The sequence below is a fragment of the Dipteris shenzhenensis genome, chromosome 14 (assembly GCF_047967505.1).
Source record: "Dipteris shenzhenensis isolate YYH24624 ecotype China chromosome 14, Dip_SZ_1.0, whole genome shotgun sequence".
In the NCBI taxonomy this organism is placed as follows: domain Eukaryota; kingdom Viridiplantae; phylum Streptophyta; class Polypodiopsida; order Gleicheniales; family Dipteridaceae; genus Dipteris; species Dipteris shenzhenensis.
Window position 1 is genome coordinate 26,602,051 of NC_141609.1, and position 26,171 is coordinate 26,628,221.

The 26,171-nt window shown below is 43.4% G+C and overlaps 2 protein-coding genes across 2 annotated transcripts in view; one reads left to right on the forward strand and one right to left on the reverse strand.

Annotated features, from left to right (window-relative positions):
- Positions 1-26,171, forward strand: part of LOC147894395 (uncharacterized) — a 123,460-nt gene that overhangs the window by 76,462 nt on the left and 20,827 nt on the right. The window contains exons 10-15 of the mRNA XM_087385302.1: positions 1,514-1,564; positions 1,681-1,766; positions 1,948-2,083; positions 8,962-9,085; positions 23,312-23,379; positions 23,536-23,650. Coding sequence (XP_087241428.1) covers positions 1,514-1,564; positions 1,681-1,766; positions 1,948-2,083; positions 8,962-9,085; positions 23,312-23,379; positions 23,536-23,650 — 580 coding nt within the window. The remainder of the gene's footprint in view (positions 1-1,513; positions 1,565-1,680; positions 1,767-1,947; positions 2,084-8,961; positions 9,086-23,311; positions 23,380-23,535; positions 23,651-26,171) is intronic.
- On the reverse strand, positions 23,714-25,352 carry LOC147894396 (uncharacterized). The gene is made up of 2 exons (XM_087384696.1): positions 25,088-25,352; positions 23,714-23,886 (listed from the first exon to the last, which is right to left on the reverse strand). Exons 1-2 carry the CDS (start codon positions 25,343-25,345, stop codon positions 23,815-23,817), a joined length of 330 nt encoding a protein of 109 aa, XP_087240822.1. The 5' UTR covers positions 25,346-25,352; the 3' UTR covers positions 23,714-23,814.

A 26,171-nucleotide genomic window follows, 5' to 3' on the forward strand; every position in this document is an offset into this window, starting at 1 on the left:
GACCGTAAGGCTCAGTTAGTAAGCAGTCTCAAAGGGACTGTAGGTAGAATTCAATAGATTGATGCAACCATTCTAGTGGGTACAAATTATATACCTATTTCATGTTTCACTTGGATGGGAGCTTTAACGAGAGCGGGCATTGCTCTACAAGTATTGCTTTTCTTGGTGCAGATGAGGATGCCATGGTTTTTTATGTCCTTGCGGGAGGTAGGTCATCTAGATTCATGCCAGTTGCTTGGCTCTCTCTTTTGGGGAATCAGGTCTTTTATGAGAGGCAGGACTCTTCTAACCTTACCGATTCGACGCCACTTAGTCGAGCCATGCTTTTTGGACGATGTTCCTGCCTCATCATTTAGAGTTGTGCATGCCTCTATAGACTTTTCATGGGAGATATTGCAGCGTGGCATACCTGGAGAGCCAGATGCACAGAGGCATTGGATGGATCCCAAGCTCACCCTTCTCACACTTTGGCCAGTATATGGACTGACACTATACATACACTGATGTCCATCTGGGCGAGCAAGCGGGGGTCCTCTCGTGCAGCTTCTGCGCAGGGAGCTACGTTCTTTAGAGAGTGGAGGGGTTCTCCCTTCTTACTACAAGGTTGAGATGGCATTTTCAGCCTCAATCTTAGTTATTTTCTACCTCTTTATGAGGAGTTTTTTCTCATGCATTGTAGAGTTTCGATGAAGTTATTAGCTCTAGCGCGACTGCCCCAATGGGTGCACTTTATGCTCGGCTTGAGGACTTCTCAAACCTCCATTGCACATGATGCTTCTTATGTCATGTTTGGTCTGAAGGAAGCCTTCTCTTCACTCTTCTCTCACTCACTTTCTCAAGGTTGTCAGAACTACTCGGACCACTTCATTTTTTGCTATATGTCCCTCCGTGATCACCATAAACTATCTAAGGGGGGTCATATCACTTTAGAAGTTGTTACCGGAGGCTAGAGGCCACTGGTGTGAGGGACAGGGAGGTGCATGGTGGTGTCGTACACTATGGTGTAGTGGATTGCACGGTGAGGGTGCAACTACGCAATGGTGATGGCCTGGACCACGATTTTGATGATGGTGTAAGTACGGGATGTAAAAACACTTAAGAATAGAGAAGGCAATGAACCCAAAGAAAACAACAATACTCATGCTCACAAGAGTCGTAACCAAATATCTATCCTAGAGAAATAGAAATGACAAGACGGTGACCAAGTCGGCAGAAGTACACAAGTCAGTGAAATGGACAAGAGGTCACCATGTCTGCACAAGTCATTGAATGAACAAGAGGTGACCATGTCTGCTCTGGTCACTCTCTATGTTTCGTGTGGTCTCGGCGTCCCTCCTATGGCAGCGTCGTGTCATCTCTCCCCGTTGCTCCCCATCCTCCACTCCACCATGTTCTGGAGCTGACTTAAATGGATAAAAATCCGTGACATGTCACAGAGCGAGAGAGAGAGAGAGAGAGAGAGAGAGAGAGAGAGCATTCTTGATTTTGAGTATTTTAATGATGTCAATTCTAGGATGAAGCTTCAAGGCTTGCGAGACATGGATTGTAGCAATGATCCCTATCGGTAGGGACATTAGTTTAAGTCGCATTAATTTATTGAAGAGACAATTGTTTGGAGAAAGATAAGAAAGTTTAAAATCTTTGTTCTGATGTTTTGTATTTGGGTGATCTTTATGCAAGGGGATCCACATTAAATGCAAGCCGCAAGACATCTCCAGCCTCAAGTAGGGAACGTTCACCATATCATCTCCGCTTTACAAACTATGGTATGCTTTTTTTTGCTAGTTTTGTTTTATCTGAGAATCATTAAAATTTAAGTAGTTAATATATAAGAGCTCAAAGATTTTCAACATTGTTTGAATAGCTGTAATGCTGAATGTTTAAGTTGGTGGTGGTTATAAATGTAATTCATGCAAATTTGAAGGGAAGTTTGCAAATTGCTTGTAGGTCCTCGTTCGTCATCATGTCCTACTTTTGGATCCAAATATCAAAGGCCAAATTCAAAGGATAAACTAAGCATTCCAGTATACAAAGAGTATCTAACAAGAACCTCAACATCACAGCCTTCATCTGCACGATTACGGTATGATAATTACAATCAAAGCATTAAATATGATGTGCTTGAATGTTTATAGCTTCCGAGCGATGGCTTGGCACATCTTGTTAATATTCCAATTTCAAAAGCTCTGGGAATTGGTCTAGTAAGTAATGAATGAAGGCCGATTTCTCTTTGGGAATTGGTCTAGTAAGTAATGAATGAAGGCCGATTTCTTTCTGATTTAAGTTTACACTAAATGGACAAGCTGTGGAGTGATTTGTCTAACTACAAGAACTTGACAGTGGACTTTCCTAGTCTTTAAGCCTACTCCCTCTTTCCGTTTGCTAAAACCCCTGTCTCCTTCCCCTTGCTACAACTGTAGCTTTGTCAATGCCTGCTACCTTCTTTTTAACTCTTTACGGGTCACTTTTCTTTCGTTACTTTTATATCCCTGCCTTTTTTCTTCTTGATTCCTCTCAAAGATGGGTGTCCCTTTTCTCTTTGATGATTCTTTTTTTAAATTGTTTGTCATTGAAGTTTTGTTGCTAGTATTTTACCTAGATACATTCTGGTTCCAGTTTTAAGAGATGATATGGCAAATGATTTTGATTTTCTCTAGGAAGAATTCCCATTTCTTGTGAATTATCAAAAGACCATTATCTGATAAGACTTTGAATATAGCTGTCAAATGCTCTCTATGTTCTTTCTCATTCTGATTTCAGATAATAATTGTTCCATTAGTGTGTCAAAAGTAGTCGAGTATTTGTTAGGCAAAAAGGCATCATAAAGTCCAAAAGTTGGTTGAAATAAAGTCCTACGAATGTATTACTTGGACTTGATGATAACCACTCTTGAGGTCTACTTGGCTGAAATAGTACATCTTCCTAGATGATTGTCGAGATAATATCATCTATTCGAGCATTAGGAAATAAATTTTTGATTGTATAGTGTATATATGCCTTGAAGGATCCATCTTTTTTAAGGACAAAGTAAGACAAGAGTGCAAAAAGGAGAACTACTTGCTTGAAGATAGAACTACTTGCTTGAAGATGTTATGTTTTACTTTCTTCATATTAAGGTCTATTGGGTGGAAGTTGACTAGGCAACTCTTGTGAAAAACTATCTGAAACTTTAAGGGGGTCTAATCTTCCTTGGATAATTGGGTTTGGAGTAATTTTGCATGGAATAAAAAAGCAAGAAAGTACATCTGCCTTTTCTAAGAACTGTTGCACTCATGAATGATTTACCATAGGGATAGTATTCCTTGAAACTCCAAATGTAATGCTCAAAAGCCTTGACTCTTGTACAGGATGGTCAAGATGTTTATTGCATAATCAATGCAAAAATGGACGTGGTCATGCCAAGGTATTCCGAGAATGAAATGTGTGCCTTGTATTGGGCCAATCATGAAAGAAGAATGATCAATATGTTCATGAATATGAACCCTGAGTTTGCCAACAAGAAGATACACCTTCTCTTGATGATATTTGAAAGCACTAAGTGCCTCTTATGATTCACCTTTGTCTTAAATAAAAATGCATAGACTTTGTGCTAATAGATAAGAAATAAAGCTGCCTATTGCACCGTCATTGAATAAGAAAAGTAATGAATGATCTCTTACCTGATTCCATTTTTTAAGTGAACTATAAGCTGATAAATCCTCATCCATACATGGAGCAGTCTTCATGTTGTGAGGTATAGATGTGTCTTCTTTGGAGCCTCTTTATCGTTGTCAGCAATGGCAGCTTTTGGAAATTGTGGCCATGCTTAAAGCATCTACCTGGTAAGTCGAAGAGTTTGAAGACTTTCCCTGAGGATATTTTGAAGGTGGGGCATTGAATGCTCCTTGAAGCTTGAATCTTGGTTTTTGAAGGTGGGGCATTGGATGCTCCTTGATTCTTGATTCTTGATTTTTGAAGGTTGGGCATTGGATGCATAGATTCAAACAAACACGTTTGCATGCTTTAGCAAACGTTTACTAAAAGCACGCTTGCAAACCTGTTATTTCTTTGCGCATGCTTCACCTGCAAACACAGAGGGGATGAGGGTGATGAAGATTGTGAGGCAATGACACTTGAGCATGAGTGATGACCTGCAGCCTGCAAGCTTCAGTAGCCCTTACATGCACTTCGGTAGTACTTGTTTTTTTTTAATGAAAGTATTTGAATTTTGGTAGCCTGGAGTTGAAATTGCTAAATGAATATATTAAAAATTGCAGCTCTGTAAAGTGCCCACGTTTGTTTCAGCAAACAAACATTTGCAAACTGCAAATGTTTGTGCAAACATTTGCTTGCTACTATGGCTGGATGCTTCTTGAGAATAAATGACATCTACTTTATTGTGAATGGAGCACCTCAAACCCGCATATAACTTTCTTTGCTGCTCAACCAAATCTTTTGAACTAAAAGCTTACGAGTAAAGTGTCCCAAAGCGAGTAACATATTAACTTTTTCTTCTTGTCGTTGCCAAAGAGTATTCCATTGTACCATCATCTCTCTTAGAATTACTTGGACAAGAAAGGATATTGCAATTTGCTTCTTGAACTTCTTCTAAATCAATCAGCTATGACTGAATGTGAGACTATTACTTTGTCAAACCCCCCCCCCCCCTCCTTGCCCACTCCTAACTAGGTACAAGGTATACCTCAGAAGCCTAGAACTAAGGCTCTCACACAAAATCTCAAATACAATCATTTTTGGGGGACTACCTAGGGAAGAGTATCGTTACTGACACACACTCTCACTTAGAAAACCAAATTGTCATCGAATGCATCGCATCTTTTCTCAAATTTATTTGGCTGTGAACTTGAAGTTTATGTGATGTCTGGAAGACTCAGGCCAATTAGGGCAATGGCTTTCTCATTGCATTGCATCCACACTTTGTGTTCATCTGACTCACTATCTCCAGATTTTCATCACCTATTGAAACTATCTCCCATATTCCCTGTCGAATCGGTATGGGTCGCATCAAAGTCTGCCAAGTAAGAAATCCGGTGCCAGCTACCATAATGTAGAGATACCACTCCAAAAGAAGAAATCTTGACCTCGAGCAAGTCTTTCTCAGAGTGATAAAAGCATGTCAAAGGTAGAGCCTTGTTGAATTGGAGAAGCCTCGAGCAAATACTCCTAAATGAAACTCACAAAGGCAAGCAACCAATCCATGGCTAGGGCACCCACTGCTTGGCAAAAGATGGTACAGATTTAAAGAGTAAATGCGGTCTCCAACAATAGTATACCTCTAAAAAGTGTCGAGCAGCTATGCAGGTAGCAGCCATTGATGAGGACGACCCCTTCAAACAAGCGGCAAGTTAAAAAACAAACACTTTCAATGTATAAGCTTGAAAACCATAAACTCCATCACGAATAGCACGGACTATGACATCATCAGTGCCCAATGGTGGGTGTAGACCATAGTATAAACATAGTTACAAATGTTCTCACACATACAAATCCACACACCCACAGGTGACACATGCTTTTGCTTTTACGATGGTGACACATGCAACACAGGTATCAGCGTGGGTGCACAGTGCACAGTGCAGGTGCCACGAGTGACGCAAGACTCACAGTAGACACATTGTCTTGGTGACGACGGATTCATCGGTGCATTGTGCGAATCACATCTTTGACAATCATCTGTTCGATGCCCTCCAAAAATCCAATCGCCTGACCATTGATTGGTCGGTGCTGTCTAGTAATCCCATTTCTTATAGATCGCCCTCTCAATTCATTGACAATTTTGTTGCCATTTTGAAGGTTTATGCACTCCCTCATGGGGTGCTTGATTAATCCTAGGTGGCGTATCTACGTGGTGGACGACGGTCCATGCAAGAGGTGAGCAATGGCCAATACATGGGTGGTGTAGAAGACACTTGGCATGAACCGAATGCTTCTCGGTGCATGGCGACTCTTGGAGTCGTTTAAGATCCTTCGAGAATCAAAGGCGGTGAATTGAGGGAGGTCGATCGCCACTCTACATAGCCTTGCGAAGATGCTGGTCTCCATCCTTTTTGTCCAAGCCCTCGAGGCTGTAGATGTCTAGCTTGATACGGTCGTTAGTCGTCTGAGTAGTGTATCCTGCTACAAACCTGGTCGGGTTGCGTAGTGAGTCTATGATAGCTATAGAGGTTTTTGTAATAAGCACATAGTGCTTCTTGAGTGACTTATAATCGACGTGAGGACTTGATTGTCTGATAACATGCAATATCTCTATCATTTCATGCTCTAGATTCTTCATTTAATAGTGGGTGCTTTCTACAATTGCCTCATGACCCTGCATGCTCACGTCTTGTGGACACATCTAGCTTGTATCCGTGCATGTTTTGTTGTAATTGCTCACTTATGTATGTGACCAGAAATTTACCTTACTCAGCGTATCCTGCCATTTCCCACTAATTCAAATGACGTTTCAGAACATCTCAAAGCCTCCACATTTCTTGCATGGAAACGTTTCGTGCAGGTTATCATATTTGTGGATGACACATATCTTGCACTATGGACATATCATATTCTTTACATAGCCTTTGAGTCTATCTTTGTCAGAAGAAACTGAGTCTTCCAAATTTTCCATAGAGGCTCTGTGACATTTGTTGGCTGCTCAACTGAGAGTCTCTATGGCATTTCTGCTTAGCACCGTGACTGAATTGTACTGCTTGCAATTTGTTGTCCATATCCAAGAATTCAAAGGAGCAATACTCATTTTGAGTAAGATCTGTGCTTGCTTGTTGATAACCTAAAATGCATTTGTGCATGTATTATTGTGTTTGTCACACGTTGCTCCTTATTTTGAAAGAAGAGTGGTTATGTTCAGTAAAAATTATAATTGCCTTGGATTGTACTAATGTCTGAATCATACTTGGTTTTCTGACCCTTTCTTTCTTTTTGCATAGCATTCAAGTGATCTAACGATTGATTGTGTATCATAGTCATATCTGAAAATTTGAACTCTGTGATTCCTTTGTTTGATTCCAATGCACTTTGTATGTGTTTGATGCAATTTGGCATGTATTATCTTTGCAAATGTACTATGGCATATTTATCAACTTGCTTTATGCCTCTGAGGGCGAGTTGTTCTAATTTTTGGATAAACTATCCATGATTTTCTTGGCCTTCATTGAGATGTTCATGTAATTCACTCCTTGATTGAAGTTCTGTCATTGCATTTGCATATAATTCTACTTTTGTCTTTGAAGAATCATTTCATTGAGCCCTTTGTACTGAATATAATATGTTGGCTGAATTGAGCATTCTTTAGTATTAGCTACATCTTTGTGGTACTGATCGGAAAAAGAACCGTAAAATTCAGTTTGCATTATAGACAACCTGGAAATTCAATCCCAAATAATGAATTCTTCATAGCGCAAGAGCTATTTTAGGTTGTGTTGCTGCCATAGGTTGGGCTGGCAAAAAACATGTATGTGTTTTTCCTGTATTTATAGACTAAACTAATCACCATGCATAGCAAATCTCAAGTTAAACATAATAATTCTGGTATCCAGAATATAAGCCAAACTACAACTCTATATCAGTCTAGTAAGATTGTGCTTTCAAGTATTCAAATCAATCAAATGCAATATCTGATCTCTGGCTAATAGAGCTCAGTATTTATATGAGTATCATTCAAAATATTCATTTTTTTAAATTTTATATACAAATTCATATCCGTATCAGAATTCATATATCTTACAAAGATGGTGGCTTGAAAAGTAACATAACCACTAGGAAAAAAGTGCACGCTATATTTGTCAATAGTTCACACAAGAAGGGGAACTGAAATGTGTCTCAACTAAATTACAAAAAGTATAGAACTATTACCATGTATAGCATCAAACGATAAAGTCATTCAATTGAAGGTCAGTATCACCGCTAAATGCAAGCATCCAGCGTCACAAGATTCATCCTCATATATCTTCAAAATGGTGTAGGCAAACCGAATCACCTATGACCATCCCGCAAGGCCAAAATTAGTACTTGTAATACTAGTGTTTAGTATGCAGGACTCGAAACAGCCTGTGGCTTTATCCCTTAACAATTTTCTCTTTTTCAAGAAATAGACTCGGAGTGAAAAACCCCTTCACAATATTTTGAAAATATATGTTCTCACAAATCCTTCTTTTTTGTAATTCTTGAAAATTGTTTAATAACATGGTTAATATTGTCTATGGGACAACCACAAAGTGCCCACTTCTTAGTCTATTAAAAGAATCAAATAAGCCTCTCCTATATCTTTGCTCAGCTTTCCAACAGCAAGAGTAATCCTAATGAACCCTTAATAAATCATGGTACAAGTCAAATAGGATCATGCCAAAAGATTACGTAATATGTATCAAAATAAAGGATTTCTTATGACTTGATAAGTATCTTTGAACTTAATAGCCCCAAAATGTCATAAAGTCTCAAAATGCTAAAATATTTTCAGAAGTTCAATAATTATAAGAGGTACCTTATCAAATCAATCGAAGTAGAGATGATTCAATTATATATTTGCAAAAACTCTAATAAGATTACAACTGTTCAGAACTAAAGTAAATTCTATAGTAGGCACTATGCGCACTTGCGCGCGTATATGTGTGTTCAACATGAGATCATCTTTTATCTATGCAACTGGGTATCGATGTGTGTTCAATACCCTGTTGCATAGATAAAAGATGGTCTCATGTTGATCTCATATACAAGAGACATTGGGCGGGGGGCAGAAATGTATCTTGTTTAGTGTTCTTCAAGTGCGTGTGTCATCAAACATAATCTTTTTCTATGAGACAATTTCAGTTTTCCAACGCGCTGAATATCTTGAATACCGATAAGTGCATGCATCCAAATGTGTGACACACACATCCAAATGCACACTCTTGCAATGGTAATGTGTTTCTACTTCAATTTTGGGCTCTTCTAAGCTGATTTTGAAGTTCTTAGTTCTCCTTGCAGAAGCTCACCAAAAAATGGAGTCTCATCCAATATGGGTTATGATGAATTTTATGCAATATCCCCACGCATGCTTCCAACACATCGCCAAAGATCCTTGGAAGAACGGAAAGATATATTGTTACAGGTACCCTTTTTTATTCCCATTATTAAGTATGGTTATCAAACACCCCCCCCCCCTGCCCCCAACCCACCCACCCCAATCACAAGGGTTCTTTTGGCATCTAAACCATGCCTCGTAAAACAAAAATTAAAGTGTGCATCCAAATATCAGTAAGGAGATATAGACATCGCAACACAACAGCTTTGAAGAAATGTTCCATACAAAAAGTATTTGGCAACTAATATATTTGAGCTAAAAGGTTGTCCTTGCTTCCTGTAACGACCATAGAAAGAATCACCTGTCCATGTAATGGGTATAATGAATCAAGTTGTGCCTCTCCATGTTGCTTCTGCCTTCAGTGCTTTTTGACTGGTAACTTGTTTTGTAGGAAAGGGATGACACTGTCTTGTAGGAAGAAATGATGGTGTTCTAGCCTTTACAATTAAGCTACAAGGAATACTGTACAAATTTAAAGACATCTGAAGGAATAAGATTTTATGGAATTAGTGAAGTAGTTCTGTATGTTAATAAACTGATGGTGCAGATATTGATGTATGCCAATGACATAGTCCTCATATCATCCTTAGTAGAGGGGCTGCAGAAACATCTAGAGGCTCTGGAGATGTTCTGCGGGGAGAGAGACTTGACAATTAACCTTGGGAAGACCAGGTTATGATCTTCAACACCTCACGAGCAGTGTCTCGTCACCATAGTTTCACATACCATGGTGTAGCATGTGGAGATAGTGCAGTCCTACACATATTTGGGGATAGTGTTCATTGGACCAAGTTTCACTATGATCCATGCGGGTACGGCACGACATACATGAGGACGGGGTGCTCTGGCCTGACTAGAGAGGCGATGCTTCCAGGCACACTTCCAAGACCCCGGGTTGGCTCTTTGACATGATGGTGAGACCGACTGCCACGTACGCAGCACCTTTCTGGGGGAGTGATATTTCAGCCGACTGAGTGGAAGAGATTTGAGAGACTACAAGTGACCATGGGATCCAAGATGATTCGGAGTAAACCCTCAATCCCTCATCAGATTATACAGGCAGAGTTCGCCATGACCCCTCTCCATCTTCCAGACAGTGACATTCCTCCACAGAGTTTGGGCCTTACCCCAGTGGAGACTACCGAGGTTAGCATTAGAGTCCTCCAATTAGTCAATTGGAGGGGCCTTGAAGGAGAGGAGAAGATAGAGAGCTATAGAGGCGCGGCCCAAGGAGGGAGGAAACGCAGATTGATAGGTGCTCACAATTCATTTTGGGTAGATTAATTTGGGCTTCAAACTTAGGTTAAAAGTTAGATTAATGATTCACCAATCACTAATTAAATGAATTAGAGACGATGATTGGGAACAAATGTTTAGTGATAGGAATTCTTTACAAAAAATCAGCTTTTGATTGCAAGTGATTCAGGTTGAGGATCGTTAGGTGAATAGAAGTTACGAATTTTAGAAGTTAGAAGAGCCCTTAGAGAACTCCTAAGTATGTATAAGATGAAACATTCTCAATTGTTGCCCCATTGAAGGTGGGCTACTCTTGATGATCGGCTGCCTCAGATGTGTTGGAGATTGTAACCCTTATTTTTCCAAGGTTGACCTTCAAATCATCTGCCTCACAGAAAGTTCGAATACATCCAAGTGCTGCTGGAGACTTCAGCTGAGGAGGAGAGTAAAATGCCATTTGTATACAATAAAATTAAGATTAGAGATCCATCTAACTGCTCTTCCTAGTGTCGTGATGAATGAATCCAGCTCATGAGCTGTATTGGCCAAACAAGGTCATTAATAAAGGACAACCATGTTTGACACCAATCGTGCTCATGATCTCATTTGTCCACCCGGTCGTCATCCTAACTCTACTTGAAACCCGCTTATAGAGTGTTCGGACTGTCTGAATGATGTTACGACTATACCCTAACTCATGTAGTCGCCCGACTATTTGGACTCGTGGCAACATGTCAAAAGCTTTGAGAAAATCCACAAAGCAACAAAAGACCCTCTGCTTTCATGCCCTAGCCTCTTCAATGACACCTCTCAAAGTGAAATGTGGTCCATAGTCACATGGTCTGCTCAAAAGCACATTCGCCCAACAGCTGTGAATCCCTCATGCTCCAGAAACTGACTAACCTGAGTGTTAGGTACTATGGCATAAATCTTGTACATGACATGTTTGATTCTAATTGTTCTATAGTTTTCCAGACGCAAATGGGACCCCCTATAGTTTGAGGGAAACTAGTGCAACCACTTTGTTACATAGCTTTGCTAAGGTCAAGACCAGGGCACTAAGTCCATGTCAGTGCATAGCCCTCATGATCTTTGGCTTAGCCACTGTGTAGCTTGCAGGGTGTGTGTTTGATATCACTAGTGGTGAAGCACAAACAGAAGGTAGGCGGGATAGCCATGAAAGGTACGGTTTGATGAGGGATGTTATAAAGGGTGCGTGCATATGTGCAAGGTGGTTGGGCGAGTAAGGGACGTCCGCTCAAGGACCTTCAACTAGAAGTCATTGGAGTTACTTATAAACAAATTGTCTAGTAATTCCTCATTTCAGTGGATGAAGACTCGACATACTAGATGACACATCCCAGCACTCCTGAAACCCCTGATCTGCAAAATAACCACACACAACATCAGAACTGAGCAGGCTGCTCACCACCCAACCGTGACATCTACGGGATGTGATCCCGAATCAGAAGATGTCCCCCCGAGCCACGAGCTGAGCTACTAGCACGAACTCCCAATCAGATCCCAACCAGCCTGGTGTCCCATACCACCAGGTGGCGCTGTGAAGCCCTTGATCTGCCACTGGGCCTTGGGCTACGCTAAGATGCAGGCGCGCGTCCGCGACACAATCCAGGATCAGACCTAGCACCTGGGAACGAGACTTGCTCCCAACTGCACCCTGAGAACTGAACCCCCTGGGCCTCTTTTATAGACTCGGGCCCCGGCGCCAAAAATAGCGAAGACCTATAAATAGTTCGTACCCTTGCCACTCAACCCGAGAATCAAGCCTGCCTAGCTTTAAGCCTCCCCAGGCTAACCTGAGATAGTTCTGTGTAACTAGTACACGTCAGATACCGATCCGTGCACATGACATACTCCCCCTCCTCTAAGAACTCACTCCTGAGTTCGCTAAGAAATCGGGAAATGTTCTTTGGAGGTTTTGTAATGTCTCCCATGTTGCATCCTCCTCAACACGATCTTTCCACTTAATCTTGTATTCCGTGATAGTACGATTTCGAATCTGTCTTTCACGGAATTCAAGAATAGATTCAGGTTCGTGAGGAATAAAAGTTAAATCTGTAACTTCTATAATCTCATGAGGAGAAACAATTTGATCATCTGCACCCAATACTTCTTTCAGTCTACTGACATGAAAGACTGGATGTACTTTAACATCAGGAGGCAATTCTAGTCGATATGCAACTGGTCCAATTCTTTTAATGACCTTGAATGGGCCACAGTATCTGGGGGATAATTTCGGAACCAAACCAGTACTTAGGCTCTTGGATTCCTTAGGAATTCTCAAATATACCATCGTTCCTTCAGAGAATTCTCTAGGTGAACGATGTCTATTAGCATAAAATCTGTCCCGATCTTGGGCACTTCTAATAGACTCCTTGGCAAACTGCAACATTGCCTGCATATCTTGCAAGAAGTTCTTAGCAGCATCATTTGGAATTCCTTTTAATCCAACCATAACTGGTGACTTAGGTTGAAACCCGTACATAAGCATAAAAGGACTATAACCTGTACTAGAATGCTTTGCACTGTTGTAAGCAAATTCAATCATGGGTAGATAATCTTCCCATGAAGACTGTCTCTTAGATACATATGCCCGAAGCATGTCTTCAACCAACTGGTTGACCTTTTCTGTACTGCCATCAGATTGTGCATGATCTGAGGAACTCATACTTAGAGTAGTTTCCAACTTCTCAAATACAAGTGTCCAAAAGTTACTTGTAAACTTTGAGTCCCTGTCACTGACTATGTCAGATGGCAAACCATACAGCTTGAACAAGTGGTCCACAAACTCGTGAGCCAACTGAACAGCTGAAATAGTTGTTCTTGTAGGTAAAAATCTAGCCATTTTTGTCAAACGGTCGACTATGACCCATATAGAGTCATGACCCTTGCGCGTTCGAGGTAAACCAGTAATAAAATCCATGGAAATACGCTCCCATTTATTACCTGGAATCTGTAAAGGCTGTAATAAGCCCGCGCTTCTAAGGCGTTCAGCCTTAGTAACCTGACAAACTCGGCAACCTACCACATAGTTCTCTACAAATGCACGCATCTTAGGCCAATAAAAGGTATGCTTCACAAGAGACAGAGTCCTATGTATACCTGGATGTCCCGCACTAGGAGCATCATGACACTCCCAGAGAATCTTGGATTTTAGGTCCAGAATATCAGGCACACAAATCTTTTCATTCCGGAATAGCAAGCCGTTCCTAATCATCCACTGACCTCCCGCCGCCTGTATCCTAGGTGGCACAATCCCTGAGTCCTGGTCAACCATGGAGCTCCCATCCTGGACTCTCTGCCAATAAGAACTGAAATGACTATCAGTTGCGTATAGCCCTCTCAAGGATTGAAATAGGTCTGAGGATATTTCCGTAAATGACAAAGCATTTACAAACTTAACTCGACTTAAGGCATCCGCCACACTATTCAACGAACCCTTACGATAACGTATTTCGAAATCAAAATCCTGCATTAACTCTGCCCATCTAGCTTTCCTTCCTCTTAATTCTGATCCATCACACACATACTTAATTGACTGGTGATCAGTCAATACAAGGAACTTTGAACCATACAAGTAGTGTCTCCAAACCTTGAGAGCATACACTACCGCATAAAGTTCCTTCTCGAGTGTGGGCCAACGATACTGAGTGTCGTCTAGCTTCTTACTCTCAAAAGCTACAGGTCTGCCCTCTTGGAATAGAGCTGCCCCAATCGCATAATCACTCGCATCGGCCTCTAAAACATAAGGCCGGGTAGGATCGGGTAATGCAAGAACGGGTGCTTCCTTGATAGATAACTTCAAGGTTTCAAAAGCCTTGTTCATTGCATCATTCCAAGGGATCGGCTGAGTAGACCTGCGTCCACGACCTTTCAATATGTTGGTCAAGGGTACCGTGATTTGTGAATAATCACGGACTGACTTCCGAAGAAATACCGTAAATCCTAGGAAAGAGCGAAGTTGTTTCACAGTCTGAGGTATAGGCCAGTCTAAAACCTTCTGGATACGATCCAGATCAATGCTAATACCTTCAGAAGAAATCTTGTGTCCTAAGTAAATGATCTCCTTCATAAAGAAGTCACATTTACTCATCTTGGCATAAAGCTTATGCTGTCTTAGAACAAGTAAGACAACCCGAAGGTGTCCTATATGATCCTCAAGCGTTTTACTATATACCAAGATATCATCTAAGAACACGACAACAAATTTGCCCAGATAATCTCTGAACAAATCGTTCATCATCTGCTGAAAAGTAGCAGGAGCATTGGTCAAACCAAAAGGTAATACGAGGAACTCGTAATGACCATACCTAGTCCGGAATGCGGTCCTATCTATGTGTTTAGCATAGATACGGATTTGGTGATAACCCGTACGCAAATCAATCTTAGTGAAATACTTCGCTCCGGCCAAACGGTCTATCAAATCATCAGAACGAGGTAAAGGATAGCGGTTCTTAATTGTAACTTTATTTAGTCGTTTATAATCTATACACATCCTCCAGGAAGAATCCTTCTTCTTTCTTAAGAGGACAGGTGCACCCCAAGGAGATTTACTTGGGCGGATATAGCCCATATTCAGGTAATCCTGAAGCTGGATAGCTAACTCATCCTCCTCTACCTGGCTCATCCTATACGGTGGTACACTGATAGGTTGAGCCCCTGGGACTAAGTCTATGCGATGATCTACTGCCCTTTCTGGAGGTAAACCTTCCGGCAGTTGAGCTGGAAATACGTCTTTAAAATTATCTAACAACATTCTCAATTCTCGGTGTTCGAACACACTTAATTCATTTTTGTTAATTACCGAAACGACAAATGTAGAAAGTGGAATCAAAACACACTGATAGACATCATAATGAGAAGTGTTCAATATATTCCGAAGCTGCATCGCAAATACAATAGGCCCCTGAGAAGGGGTAATCCTATCACACTGAATACAAAATTGGGTGCCTTTGTCTTCAAAAGAAAGCGTATGCTCCGTCCATCCGATCTGGATATTGTGGGTTTTAAACCACTCTATCCCGATCAGCAAGTCTACATGCTCTAGATGCATAACGTAACATGTGAGAGCTCCCGTGTAGGCTTGAATCCGGATGGGAAGCGCTTCAACCTTGCGATCCCAAAACTGCTTCCCGGCTGGAAGCTGCACCTCGTAGGTGTGGTCGCTAGGTACTGTGGACAGCCCCATCTTCTGCACAAATTTGTAATTAACAAAATTGTGAGAACTGCCCGGATCAAAGAGAATGTGAACCTGTTGGTCCCTAACTTCTCCATAAACTCGGAAAAGATCATGGGAACCAAACAACGAAGTATTAAAGGTACAATTGCAAGAAAGGGGGCAGGTAATGACATTTACTGAAATACCTGTCATCGTAACCTGGTTGGCTCCCTTGGCTGCGGTACGTGGACCTGCCTGGAGCTTCGGTCCTAGCACCAATCTCTGGTTCTTCCGCTTAGGACACTCATTCTTCGTGTGGCCCCGCTCCTCGCAATAAAAACACCGGCCCTCTTTCTTGAGCCTGAGAGTGCGAAGGAAACGGGCCTTACCATTCTTCGCAGGAGTTAAGCTTTTCCTGGAGGCGTTGTCCGTAGACTTCGTCTCCCCAATACCAGTCGCATGCTGAAAGAACTTGCGTTTGTTCTTTCCGCTGGTCTCGATAACTGTGGTTGCCTTGGTTCCGGCCATGGTATCATCATATATGCGCGCATATGTCATGGCCTCCTGCAATGTTGTGCACTTGTTATTCTTAATCTGTAACTTATAGGAGTCTGGCAAACCATCCACGAAAAAACCTAACAAGGTTACAGGATCCATTTTAGTGGCCCTGGTTTGCAGATCCCTAAATCTCTGAAGATAGACTTCAAAAGTTAAGTTCAATTTTGACATATCGAGGGCTTTGAGCTTGCCGACGATATCGTAGTCATCTTCCTTCTTCAGGAACTCCTTCCTGAAGATACCCTCAAATTCTGTCCAAGTGTCAGGCTTAGGCTGAAGTTCTTTCCACCAAAGCAAGGCTTTACCTGACATAAACCCTGCTGCTAGCTGAATCTTTTTCTCGTCTGGATAGGGGTGAAATTGGAAGTGTACTTGCCACTTGTGCAACCAAGTGTCAACCACCTCCTTTGTTCTTGATTTCTGGTCACCTGGAAAGGGATCCGGAGTGATATTCGGGCCTAGCACGGAGGCCATGGCATCCACATGCGTGAGTGCCTGAACCGTGCTAGCCAGAAGAGTCAAAGTAGCTTGTATCCCTTGGAGTTGCTGTGTCAACCCCGATTGATTAGCGTTGACCTGCTCAAATTTACCATCCAGAGCAGTCGTGAACTCACTGAAGGCTTTCTTAGTGATCAGGTCGTCATAGAGACCCTGATCATCCTCTCCCACTGGAGTGTAATCTAATTCCTGCTCTCCCATAGTGAACTCGGGATTCGGAGCATCAGACATGGCTGAATCTGATTTGATTACAAACGGAGAGAAATAAATAACTGAAACGGAGCACGGAGGGAGATGGAGTAGAAGAAAACCGTCCCAGATAAATCTGACAGAAAGGATGCTGGAATCTGGAAGACCACGAGTCCTGGTGCCTCCCCGAATCGGCAACCGGATGCGCAGTCAACAATAGAGGCTGTACGGACTGCTGACGTGGCCTGTACGGCTGCTGACGCAGGCCGTACGGTGGCTGCAGGTGCAGGCGCAGCTGCTGTACGGAGCAGCAGCAGGTACAGAAGCAGACGGTACAGTCCGTACAGGCTGTACGGCTGTCGCTGCAGCTGTACGGGCTGGTACGGAAGCCTTGGGAGCTGCGCTGGGCTGACGCAAGCAAGGGCTGCAGCAGAGGAGCTAGTCGAAACAGGGCGCAGGCTGAAGGGCGAGTATGGCTGGCACGAAATTCGAGGTAAGATCTCGAATCTGGGGCTGCTTGTGGGTTGCCTAGCACCCAGCCCCCACCTATATAGGGTGCAGGGCTGCCTGATTTGGAAGCTAGGCTTCCAAAAAAGGCTGAGCCCCCTCCAGCTTTGGAGGGGTGCTTTTGCGAAAAAAGCACCTGAGCCCCTCCAACTTTGGAGGGGTGCTTTTTTCGCAAAAAAGCACCTTCCTCCTGCGCAGGCTGCACGCAGCCCTAGGCGCAGGCTGTTCGCAGCCTATTGCGCAGGCTGTGGACAGCCTATTGCGCTGGCTGTGGACAGCCTATTGCACAGGCTGTCCCGCCACTTCTGCCTCGCCTACTGCGCCCCTTCCTACACCCCGCATCCTCTACTCCCTGGCTGTCAATTTCCTGCCCTACTCTCCTTCCTTTCTGCTCTCCTTCTCCTCCCTCAGACTTCTCTCTGTAGCCTTCAGAATTTTCGATTCTATTTCACTCCTCTTCTTCTTCCTTTCCCAGATATTTCTTCACCCCTTCTACCCCAGGTAGACAACAAAAACGCAGCAGGAAATCTCGAATTTTAGGGCATACCTGGAAGAGAAATCCGTCAAATTTCTCGCATCAGAAGTTCCTACCTCAGGAGCTGGCTCTGATACCAACTGACACATCCCAGCACTCCTGAAACCCCTGATCTGCAAAATAACCACACACAACATCAGAACTGAGCAGGCTGCTCACCACCCAACCGTGACATCTACGGGATGTGATCCCGAATCAGAAGATGTCCCCCCGAGCCACGAGCTGAGCTACTAGCACGAACTCCCAATCAGATCCCAACCAGCCTGGTGTCCCATACCACCAGGTGGCGCTGTGAAGCCCTGGATCTGCCACTGGGCCTTGGGCTACGCTAAGATGCAGGCGCGCGTCTGCGACACAATCCAGGATCAGACCTAGCACCTGGGAACGAGACTTGCTCCCAACTGCACCCTGAGAACTGAACCCCCTGGGCCTCTTTTATAGACTCGGGCCCCGGCGCCAAAAATAGCGAAGACCTATAAATAGTTCGTACCCTTGCCACTCAACCCGAGAATCAAGCCTGCCTAGCTCTAAGCCTCCCCAGGCTAACCTGAGCTAGTTCTGTGTAACTAGTACACGTCAGATACCGATCCGTGCACATGACACTAGACCATGATATTCTTGTTTGGTCTCCATCTTAGTCAGAAGGTGATGCTTTCTCTGAAACCTATGTTGATATTATAGGGGACCAGTCCAATGGGTGGTGCCTGGATCATTGACTTTCAACATGACTCAGATGAGGTGGGTATTTCTTGAGTCTCCATAGATAGAAGAGCCCTAGTCACCTCACATGGGCATTGTTTATGGATATGGGCAAGGTGCATGACGTGATTATTACAATGGCCTAGAAAGAAGGCCCTCTTTCGATGGGCTCACTTGTTTTCCACATGGAGGAGGTTGTAGTGTAGTTGACTACCTCATGGGATCCTTGTCCTTTGTTTCTTACGTCATATCCCACTGGCACCACTTGGAGCCGACCATACCTACGTATTCTTTAGCTTGTCCACCACACTCTGGACACTGAGCACATATCGTCACACATACATCAATGTTGATGATATGATTGTACCAGAAGATAGAATTGCCTTGATCACAACTCTCTATGGGATGCCGTTTTGCCTACACCACCAAATCCACCCGATATTTGGTGTTCTATAGTCTTGACGTTACCTGCTTCATCTAAGTCATGTTGAAAGTCAATGATACATGGTGGTCTGAAGTCTTGGTGTTGAAGTTTCCAAGAAGGAGAACTTCCCTACAGCTCTATCCGAGTATAGGGCTGTGTACCAATGATGTCTCACCCTCCTCTTGAAATTCCCTAGAAAAATGTAAGGTCTCTACGGGAAAGTAGCAAACTGTGGTAAAAGTGTCTCACTGAGATGTGCCTTAGATCGAGATTCATAGGAATCTAGTATGTGGGTCGCATTACTTGACATAGACCAACAGGAATAGAGCTACTACTACGTCTGATCCCCATACTTCCCATCTTTCTAGGCTTGTTGTGATAGGCTAACTCCCACGTAGACCCTTGGTAGTCGGTGCTCTTGGCCCTGGTGAGTCTTTGTGTAGAAGACAATATCTTGTCCTGTGTATGACTCTGAGAAGTTTCCTGGCTCCAACTAAAAGGTGCCATTACAGTTCCAAATGGTACAAGTCAAGGTCTCGGTCTTTTGAGGCTCATAGCTATACCTTGCCTCCCTAGGTAGGTGTGTCGACAGGCATCCATCTAGGACCAGTCAAGAGTCTTCCCTCTCGTACCTTGCCACTTTCCCTCGTTATGGGACACATCCCGCTGCTTAAAGACGGTCGGTCTCTCCTCTACCTATAGGGAAGTGGCGTTCTCATCCATCTGAACTAGTGCTAGCCTTAGGTTTGGAGGGTGGTGCACAATCACTACAATGGCATTCACTGGCAGTGGCTGCTCTGAAATAGCAATAAATCTGCCCCAAAAATTCTGCTCAAACCTCAATCCCTTCCGGTATACAAAATGCAATCAAGCACACTATTTTTGCCCCAAAAAATTGTCCTCAACCATAGGCAAACATTGGCTCAAATGCAATATACTTCTGCCCCGAAAAATCAGCTTGCATCTAAGCCAAACAATGGCTCACAATGCAATAGCAAACTCTTGCTTAATAGGTATCCAAAAGTGCATCAACTTATAGCCAACACTTGGTCTAAAAAATGCACAACACCTGAGCAATGATTTGCACTCAATGTGTAGGCAAAAACTGTCCCAAATGCACTAACACCTGTGCATTGCAATCTTTAAGACACCTGTGCAATGTGCAATGAGCTGAAGCAAGGATCTCGAGTTGGAGCAGAAGCAAAAGTCGAACCACTAGGCTAAATTCAGAGCTGGAGATGCGAATGGTGACCTGGAGAGGCAATGGACAGCAATGTCGAGGTGTACGGATGGCAGTATGGATGGCGAGGCAGTGTACAGAGCTGGGGATCGCAGACAACTTGTTGCCCCTATGGCACCCATACCTCCACTCTTCTCATTCTAATCTCTCCAAACCTCTTTGCAGCCCTTGTTGCAAAGGGTATGTAGACCTTGAGGGCATTGGAGACTTTCTTGATGATTGTCAAGCCCAAGCGTCCTATGGTGTGGGAGCATCCTCTACTATCTAGATTTGGATATTGTCTTGATGCACATATTTCTCCTAGTAGAGGTCATCTAGTATTCTCACTCCTCTTTCAGGTAGTCTTTGAGGTAGCTTCTATAGGCATAGATAATGGGAGAATGATATGACATCATCAAACCTGTGAGAACGCTTGTAGATCCTTCTTCAAGTCTCCAATAGAAAAGTGGTCCAATCATTCAACGAATCCATTACAGCAACGCTAACCAAAAGAAATCTATATTCTAGTGAACTTTGGCTTTGCGATGGGCCCCAACCTCTGATGGAGAAGATTCCATGCTCCCAAGTGCCATGCTCTGCGGTGGGATCTCTAAGAAAGAAGTGATTCTAGCTTCTCCTTGCATGCTCCAGGTTGTTGAAATGGTTTCCAACCACCCAAGAGTGCATGTCCAGCAAACATCTAGTAAGCTGGCACCAAAATGGACTTCTTTCATTTCTCCATGCCGGAACATACACATGCCGAATCCAATCTTTAGATCCCCTACCATCAGCCCAATCCAAACTGCTTGATTCCCAACAAGCTCATCCAGGTCAAAGACATCCGATGCCAAAACTAAGCTAAGCGAAATGCAAATACCCCTACTCCACCCCACAAATGGGGACTAGATCTTAGGGTCTCTCGTTGGAAGAAGTTGCGTGCACTAACGAATGTTTGCTTTAGGAAACATATGCTCCTGCAGCATGAGAATAGCCACCAATCCTTCCACTAGGGATCTCTGCAACTCTTTCAAAGGATCATGCGTTGGTATCGTTGCCTACCATGGTTGTCAAAGGGATGGATTAGATTCCCAACTGCCCCAATGGTATTGCCTTTTAAATGACTGTACGATCATGATTGACACCTCAAGAGCAATGGGGTAGGACTTAGCACCTCTCTGTACCTCCAGGGCCACAAGCTAGAACTCTCATGGAAGCAGCTATTCTGGGTGGGGCTTAGGTCTAGGTGACTAAAAGAATGGGGCTGATTCTGATGCACGAGTCCTTGTATGGTCAGAGCCGGAGGAAGGGTGTAGAGAGGGGGAACTAGGAGCAAAATTCTAGGATGAAGAAACAGGGTGTAGAGAGGGGGAAGGAGGAACAAAATTCTAGGATGTAGAGTTCAAGTAGAAACAGGGTGTAGAGAGGGGGAAGGAGGAGAGATGAAGAGAGGGAGGAAGGGATTGGGTGGGCGGGAAGGGGCGGAGGAAGGGCTCCTTTGTTGGAGTCATGGTTACAATTATAGGCTCCACCGGCTGCAGGGTCAAAGTGCGGCAAGTATTCTAACTGTGGCCATCTTGGCATTAAGTGCAAAGGTGTCTTCATAAGCTATTCAATGTTATTGGGAATATACTCTCGCAACTAAACTAAGCTGATTTGTACTTGTCAAATCTTCGATCTTGAGGAAGCATGACTTCGTATACCCATTTGCAAGCAACAGGAAATCAGGACTGCTTGTGGGTGGCCAAGAAAGAAAGAGAAAAAGAAAGCATGGAGGAGGGCGGTGAGCAAAAGAGGACCAGAAAAGAGTGGAAGAGGGGGGGGAAGGGTGTGCAGAGGAGGGGGTTGCAAGGGCTCCTTTGTTTGTGGAGTCATGATTACAATTATAAGCTCCACCGGCTGCGGGGTCAAAGTGCGATAAGTATTCTAACTGTGGCCATCTTTGCGTTAAGTGCAAAGGTGTCTTCATAATCTATACTATGTTTTTGGGAATATACTTTGGCAACTAAGCTGATTTGTACTTGTCAAATTACGATCTTGATGAAACCTAACTTTGTATACCCATTCGCAACCAACAGGAAATCAGGAATGCTTGTGGGCAGCCTAGAAAGAAAGAGGAAAAGAAATCATGGAGGGTGGGGGTGAGAAAAAGAGGACAAGAAAAGAGTGCAAGGGGGGGCGTATTGGCAGACCAAGGGCCAATGGCCTTTGAGAGACCGCCCGAGAGGCAGAAAAATATGTGGTAGCAGGATGCTTGAGAGAGACTTTTAGGAGCTGCTAATAAAAGGTGGAAACATGGGAGAGGAGGCAAGCTGTTTGTTGCTGTTTAGGGGGGGGGGAGTGTGCTGACTGACCACAACAGGTTGGACAGTAGTATAGCGGCTGAGGCAAGGGCAGGGTAAAGAAAGTATAGAGGAAGAGCTGCATAGATGAAAGTTAGGGACTGTGGGAAGGAGTAGGAGAGGGCTCACTAGAGGAAACAATGTTGGGCAGCATTGATTCTGTGAGACGATGGGGTAGTGGCAAGATTAAGGACCGTGGGAATGGGGGGATAGGCACATAGGGTAACAGCAGAGGTAGGCAGCGTCAGGGGCTGCAAGAAAGGGTGGACGAGCATGAGAGACTTATCTTAGGGAGAAGGGGTAAGGGGAGCAAAAAAGACAGAGCGCAGTTGTAGACTAGGGAAGGAAGAAGGGACAGAGTGCAGGACTAGAAGGTAGTGGGAAGGGCAGCAGAGCAGCAAACTGACAGGGACAGAAGAACATCCAGTAAGAGAAGCAGCAAACTGACAGGGAAAGGGAGAACTGAAGAATATTCAATAAAAGAAGGGAGCAGCAGGGGCACAACAAGAGGGCAATGATGCATTGGGAAGAAGAGACAAGAGGAGAGGAGGAGGAGAGGAGAGGGGTTTGGACAAAACATGAGGCTGCAGTGAAGGGATAGTTGGTAAGTGGGACAAGGTCAGGAGAAAACTATGTGTTTCTACACTACCATCATCATTAAACATACACATAGTCATCCTTGACAATAAATGATTGTGAAATCTTTGGTGCATTCTAAACTCAACATCACCTGATCAAAATACATGGTAAAAACATATGAATTTCTGCTTTAATACTATGCATCTTATCCTAAAGTCATGCGTATCAAGATCTAAAGTCAAAATGTCGTAAGTGTATGGCATTATTCATTATGTCTCTTTCATCCTGCAGAATAAAAAAGACAGAGCAAGTCCAACATCTTCTCAAAATAATCGAAATGCATCCGGTAGATATACCTGGTAAACAGAAAGTTGATATTATCATTAAGAAAACTGCCAACTGTGGAATGATTCCTGGTTCTTGTTGGATGGCTCAGATTTTCTGTATTGGATAATGTGCCCTTTGAATCTGTATGCCTGCACATATTAAAGTTGTTAAACTTTAATTTGTTTCAGGGGGGATAAAGTGGACAGGCTACCTGCATCAAGGCTACCTGCATCAAACATCAAGATAAAAGAAAAGCATACAGATTTTACAGTACCGAATATCAGCAGGGACTTTGACTACCAGGCATGTGAAGATAAATCTCACCTTGCTTGTTCTACCACATTTGATGATTTTATTCCATGAACAATTTTTTATTGCTACTTGCATGTGTGGGAATATTAAAGATGCCTGTACAATAAAAGTTTGCCGTGAATTTTTTTGAGTTATGAGAGGCTGGACCAAGAGGATTAAGAGGCTGAGCTGAGCACAGAACTAGATAGTACAAGTATCAGTCTCTTGGAGGGACTCCAGTAAACCACCTGCAAAAAAGTCGCATGGATAATTGTATTAAATAACTCTTCGCAACATGTAACCCAAAACGTATGGCAAGCAAAAGACTCTGGATGATGCTTTGCAAAGTCTGGGTTTTAAGATGCTTGCTCTTTCTTTAGGAAAGCTCTTCTGAAGTTGTTCTTCTGAAAGAATCTTTTTTAAGATAATAATGATCTTATTTGGACTTCCTATGCTGGAGCATCATCACACCCAGCAAGCCAGCCCTGCAATCTCACTTGATGATACCCAGACTTGGGTTCGAGCTTGGAGAGGATTTTAGCTCCTCAGAGTTGATCTAGGATGTCATCTACTCGAGGTAATATATGAGTGACTTGATATGACGTGGCATGATGTTTCATTGCTGTCCACTAGAGATCCAAAAGCTCTCTCAAACATGCAATCATTACATCAAAGTCATCCCATGGATACTTTTCTAAAATGCACCGTATGGATTCAATTTTCAGAGTAGAATTTCTAACCTGTCTACTTTCCATACACATCTTGCTATGGTGCAAGGTAGCCTATTTCAAGTTCTCAATACTTTTTGGCTTGCCCTCGTGGGAGGGGAGGTCATAGTGAAGAGAACCAGGCAAGAAATGAAATTAGGCTTTTTTATTTTTCCGAAATTTCTTTGAATTTGCTGGCACTGCGCCATTGTTTCTCGGATAGGTGTCGGTCGCTGCTCACTTTTGGAGCCACGACTGGTACCACCTCATTGTGTCTTGCCCAGGTGTGGCTCCCTACTCATTTTCTTTGCCAGACTGGTGGTGTATCAGCTGTCTTGAATTGGCACATTCCAAATTGACAACCACACGCAGCATCTACAAGGACCGCTCCCTCCATCGGCCTTGCTAGCGTTGGGCATTCCCACTGCCTGTTGCTGCTTGTGGTGATTGTGAAGAGCTCCGAAGCAGACAAGAAATGGGCGATGCTGACGTTCATGTGGAGAGCATGGACACCGGAAGCATAAATTTTGGCAGAGGTGGGGTGGAGACCACGTTCAGCCATGTATAGCGTTCGTATTTCCGTATTCATTCCTTATGATTCTGTTTTGGTTTTCCACCAGCACTCGAGAAGATTGGGCAGAGCAAAGGCGACGTTTGTGCGGAAGATGCGAGCTGGGAAGACTGTGCAGAAAGACCCTGGGTTGATTGCAGGAAACATTAAAGGAGGGAAGGTGGTCGCTACCGATCTTGTAGACAACAATGCCTGATCATATTCACAGCATTCGAAGCTATCGAAGGGCAGGTCGTAGCAGTATTGAGTGCGGGATCTTCCTCCATTTCCTTTGAATCTTCCCACGCATTTTCTTCCCGGTTTTGTGATCTGCTTTTCTACGTCACTGTTACGTCTCCGGAGCCAGGCTACCGACTCCAACTTCCAAACGGTACTCTCAATATCTTCTGTAGTTGTTGGACTCCTGAAAACAATAAACCAATCCCTCATATCTTCATCTCCCTGCATATACTCTCACCAATTAGTAGAGCTATAGCCTACAGGAGGCCTTGCAACAATCATATCATTTGTACTTGCGTAGCTACTTCCTTGTAGAGGTCCAGCCTTGCGCAGTCTCTAACAACATGTATGTTGTCATGTATACGTAGATTGAGTGGTCTCATGCTCATCAACTTGTTTCATCGAGTTCCGCGTTCCCCCCCACACGCATATCCGTTCCGATGGACCTTTCTGAAGCCAAGCTAGCCCAGAAGGATCGCACTTTATTGAGGATCTCACCAATTCAGAAGAAGTCGAAAAGATTGCTGAAGAAAGGTTTCCAGTAGGTTGATACGTCCCATTCTGATTTCTTCCAGCTTTTCGTTGAATCACGGGCACAGGCACTTGGTTTATCCTCCCAGCCAACCTCGTTGGTTGCAAGCTTCTCTACTGAAAATCCAGAAGGATCTCTTTTCGTAAAAGCTTTTTCTTGCTTAATCCCAACGAGCCCCAAACTCCCTAGATGAATCTAGTGTGCCACATGTCATAAATTTAGGGTCCTTCCTTAATGCATTATTTACCCCTCTCTTGGGATATCTTTGAAACATTTGCCCCTAGGCACATTTCATACATTTAGGTCCCTTAGCCTTAGATCCACCTAGTCTAGTGCCATGTCACCCACACCAAGGACCTTGACCTTTATTCCTTTTTTATCATTTACATGAAGCCCAAACAAATATAATACAAATATTGATCCTTTAAAGGAAAATGTAGACTGACCCTTCCGAGGTCATGCTACCTCGACTTAAGCGTAACATTCCTTCCCTCTTCAGCATCA

What these genes read in the sequence shown, in the direction of transcription:
- LOC147894396 (XM_087384696.1), bottom strand. Translation starts at nt 25,345, where the DNA reads ATGAGGGATTGGTTTATTGTTTTCAGGAGTCCAACAACTACAGAAGAT. An exon ending in CATTGTTGTCTACAAGATCG is followed by an intron (nt 23,887 to 25,087) that starts GTAGCGACCACC and finishes ACTTTTTTGCAG; the next exon opens with GTGGTTTACTGGAGTCCCTC.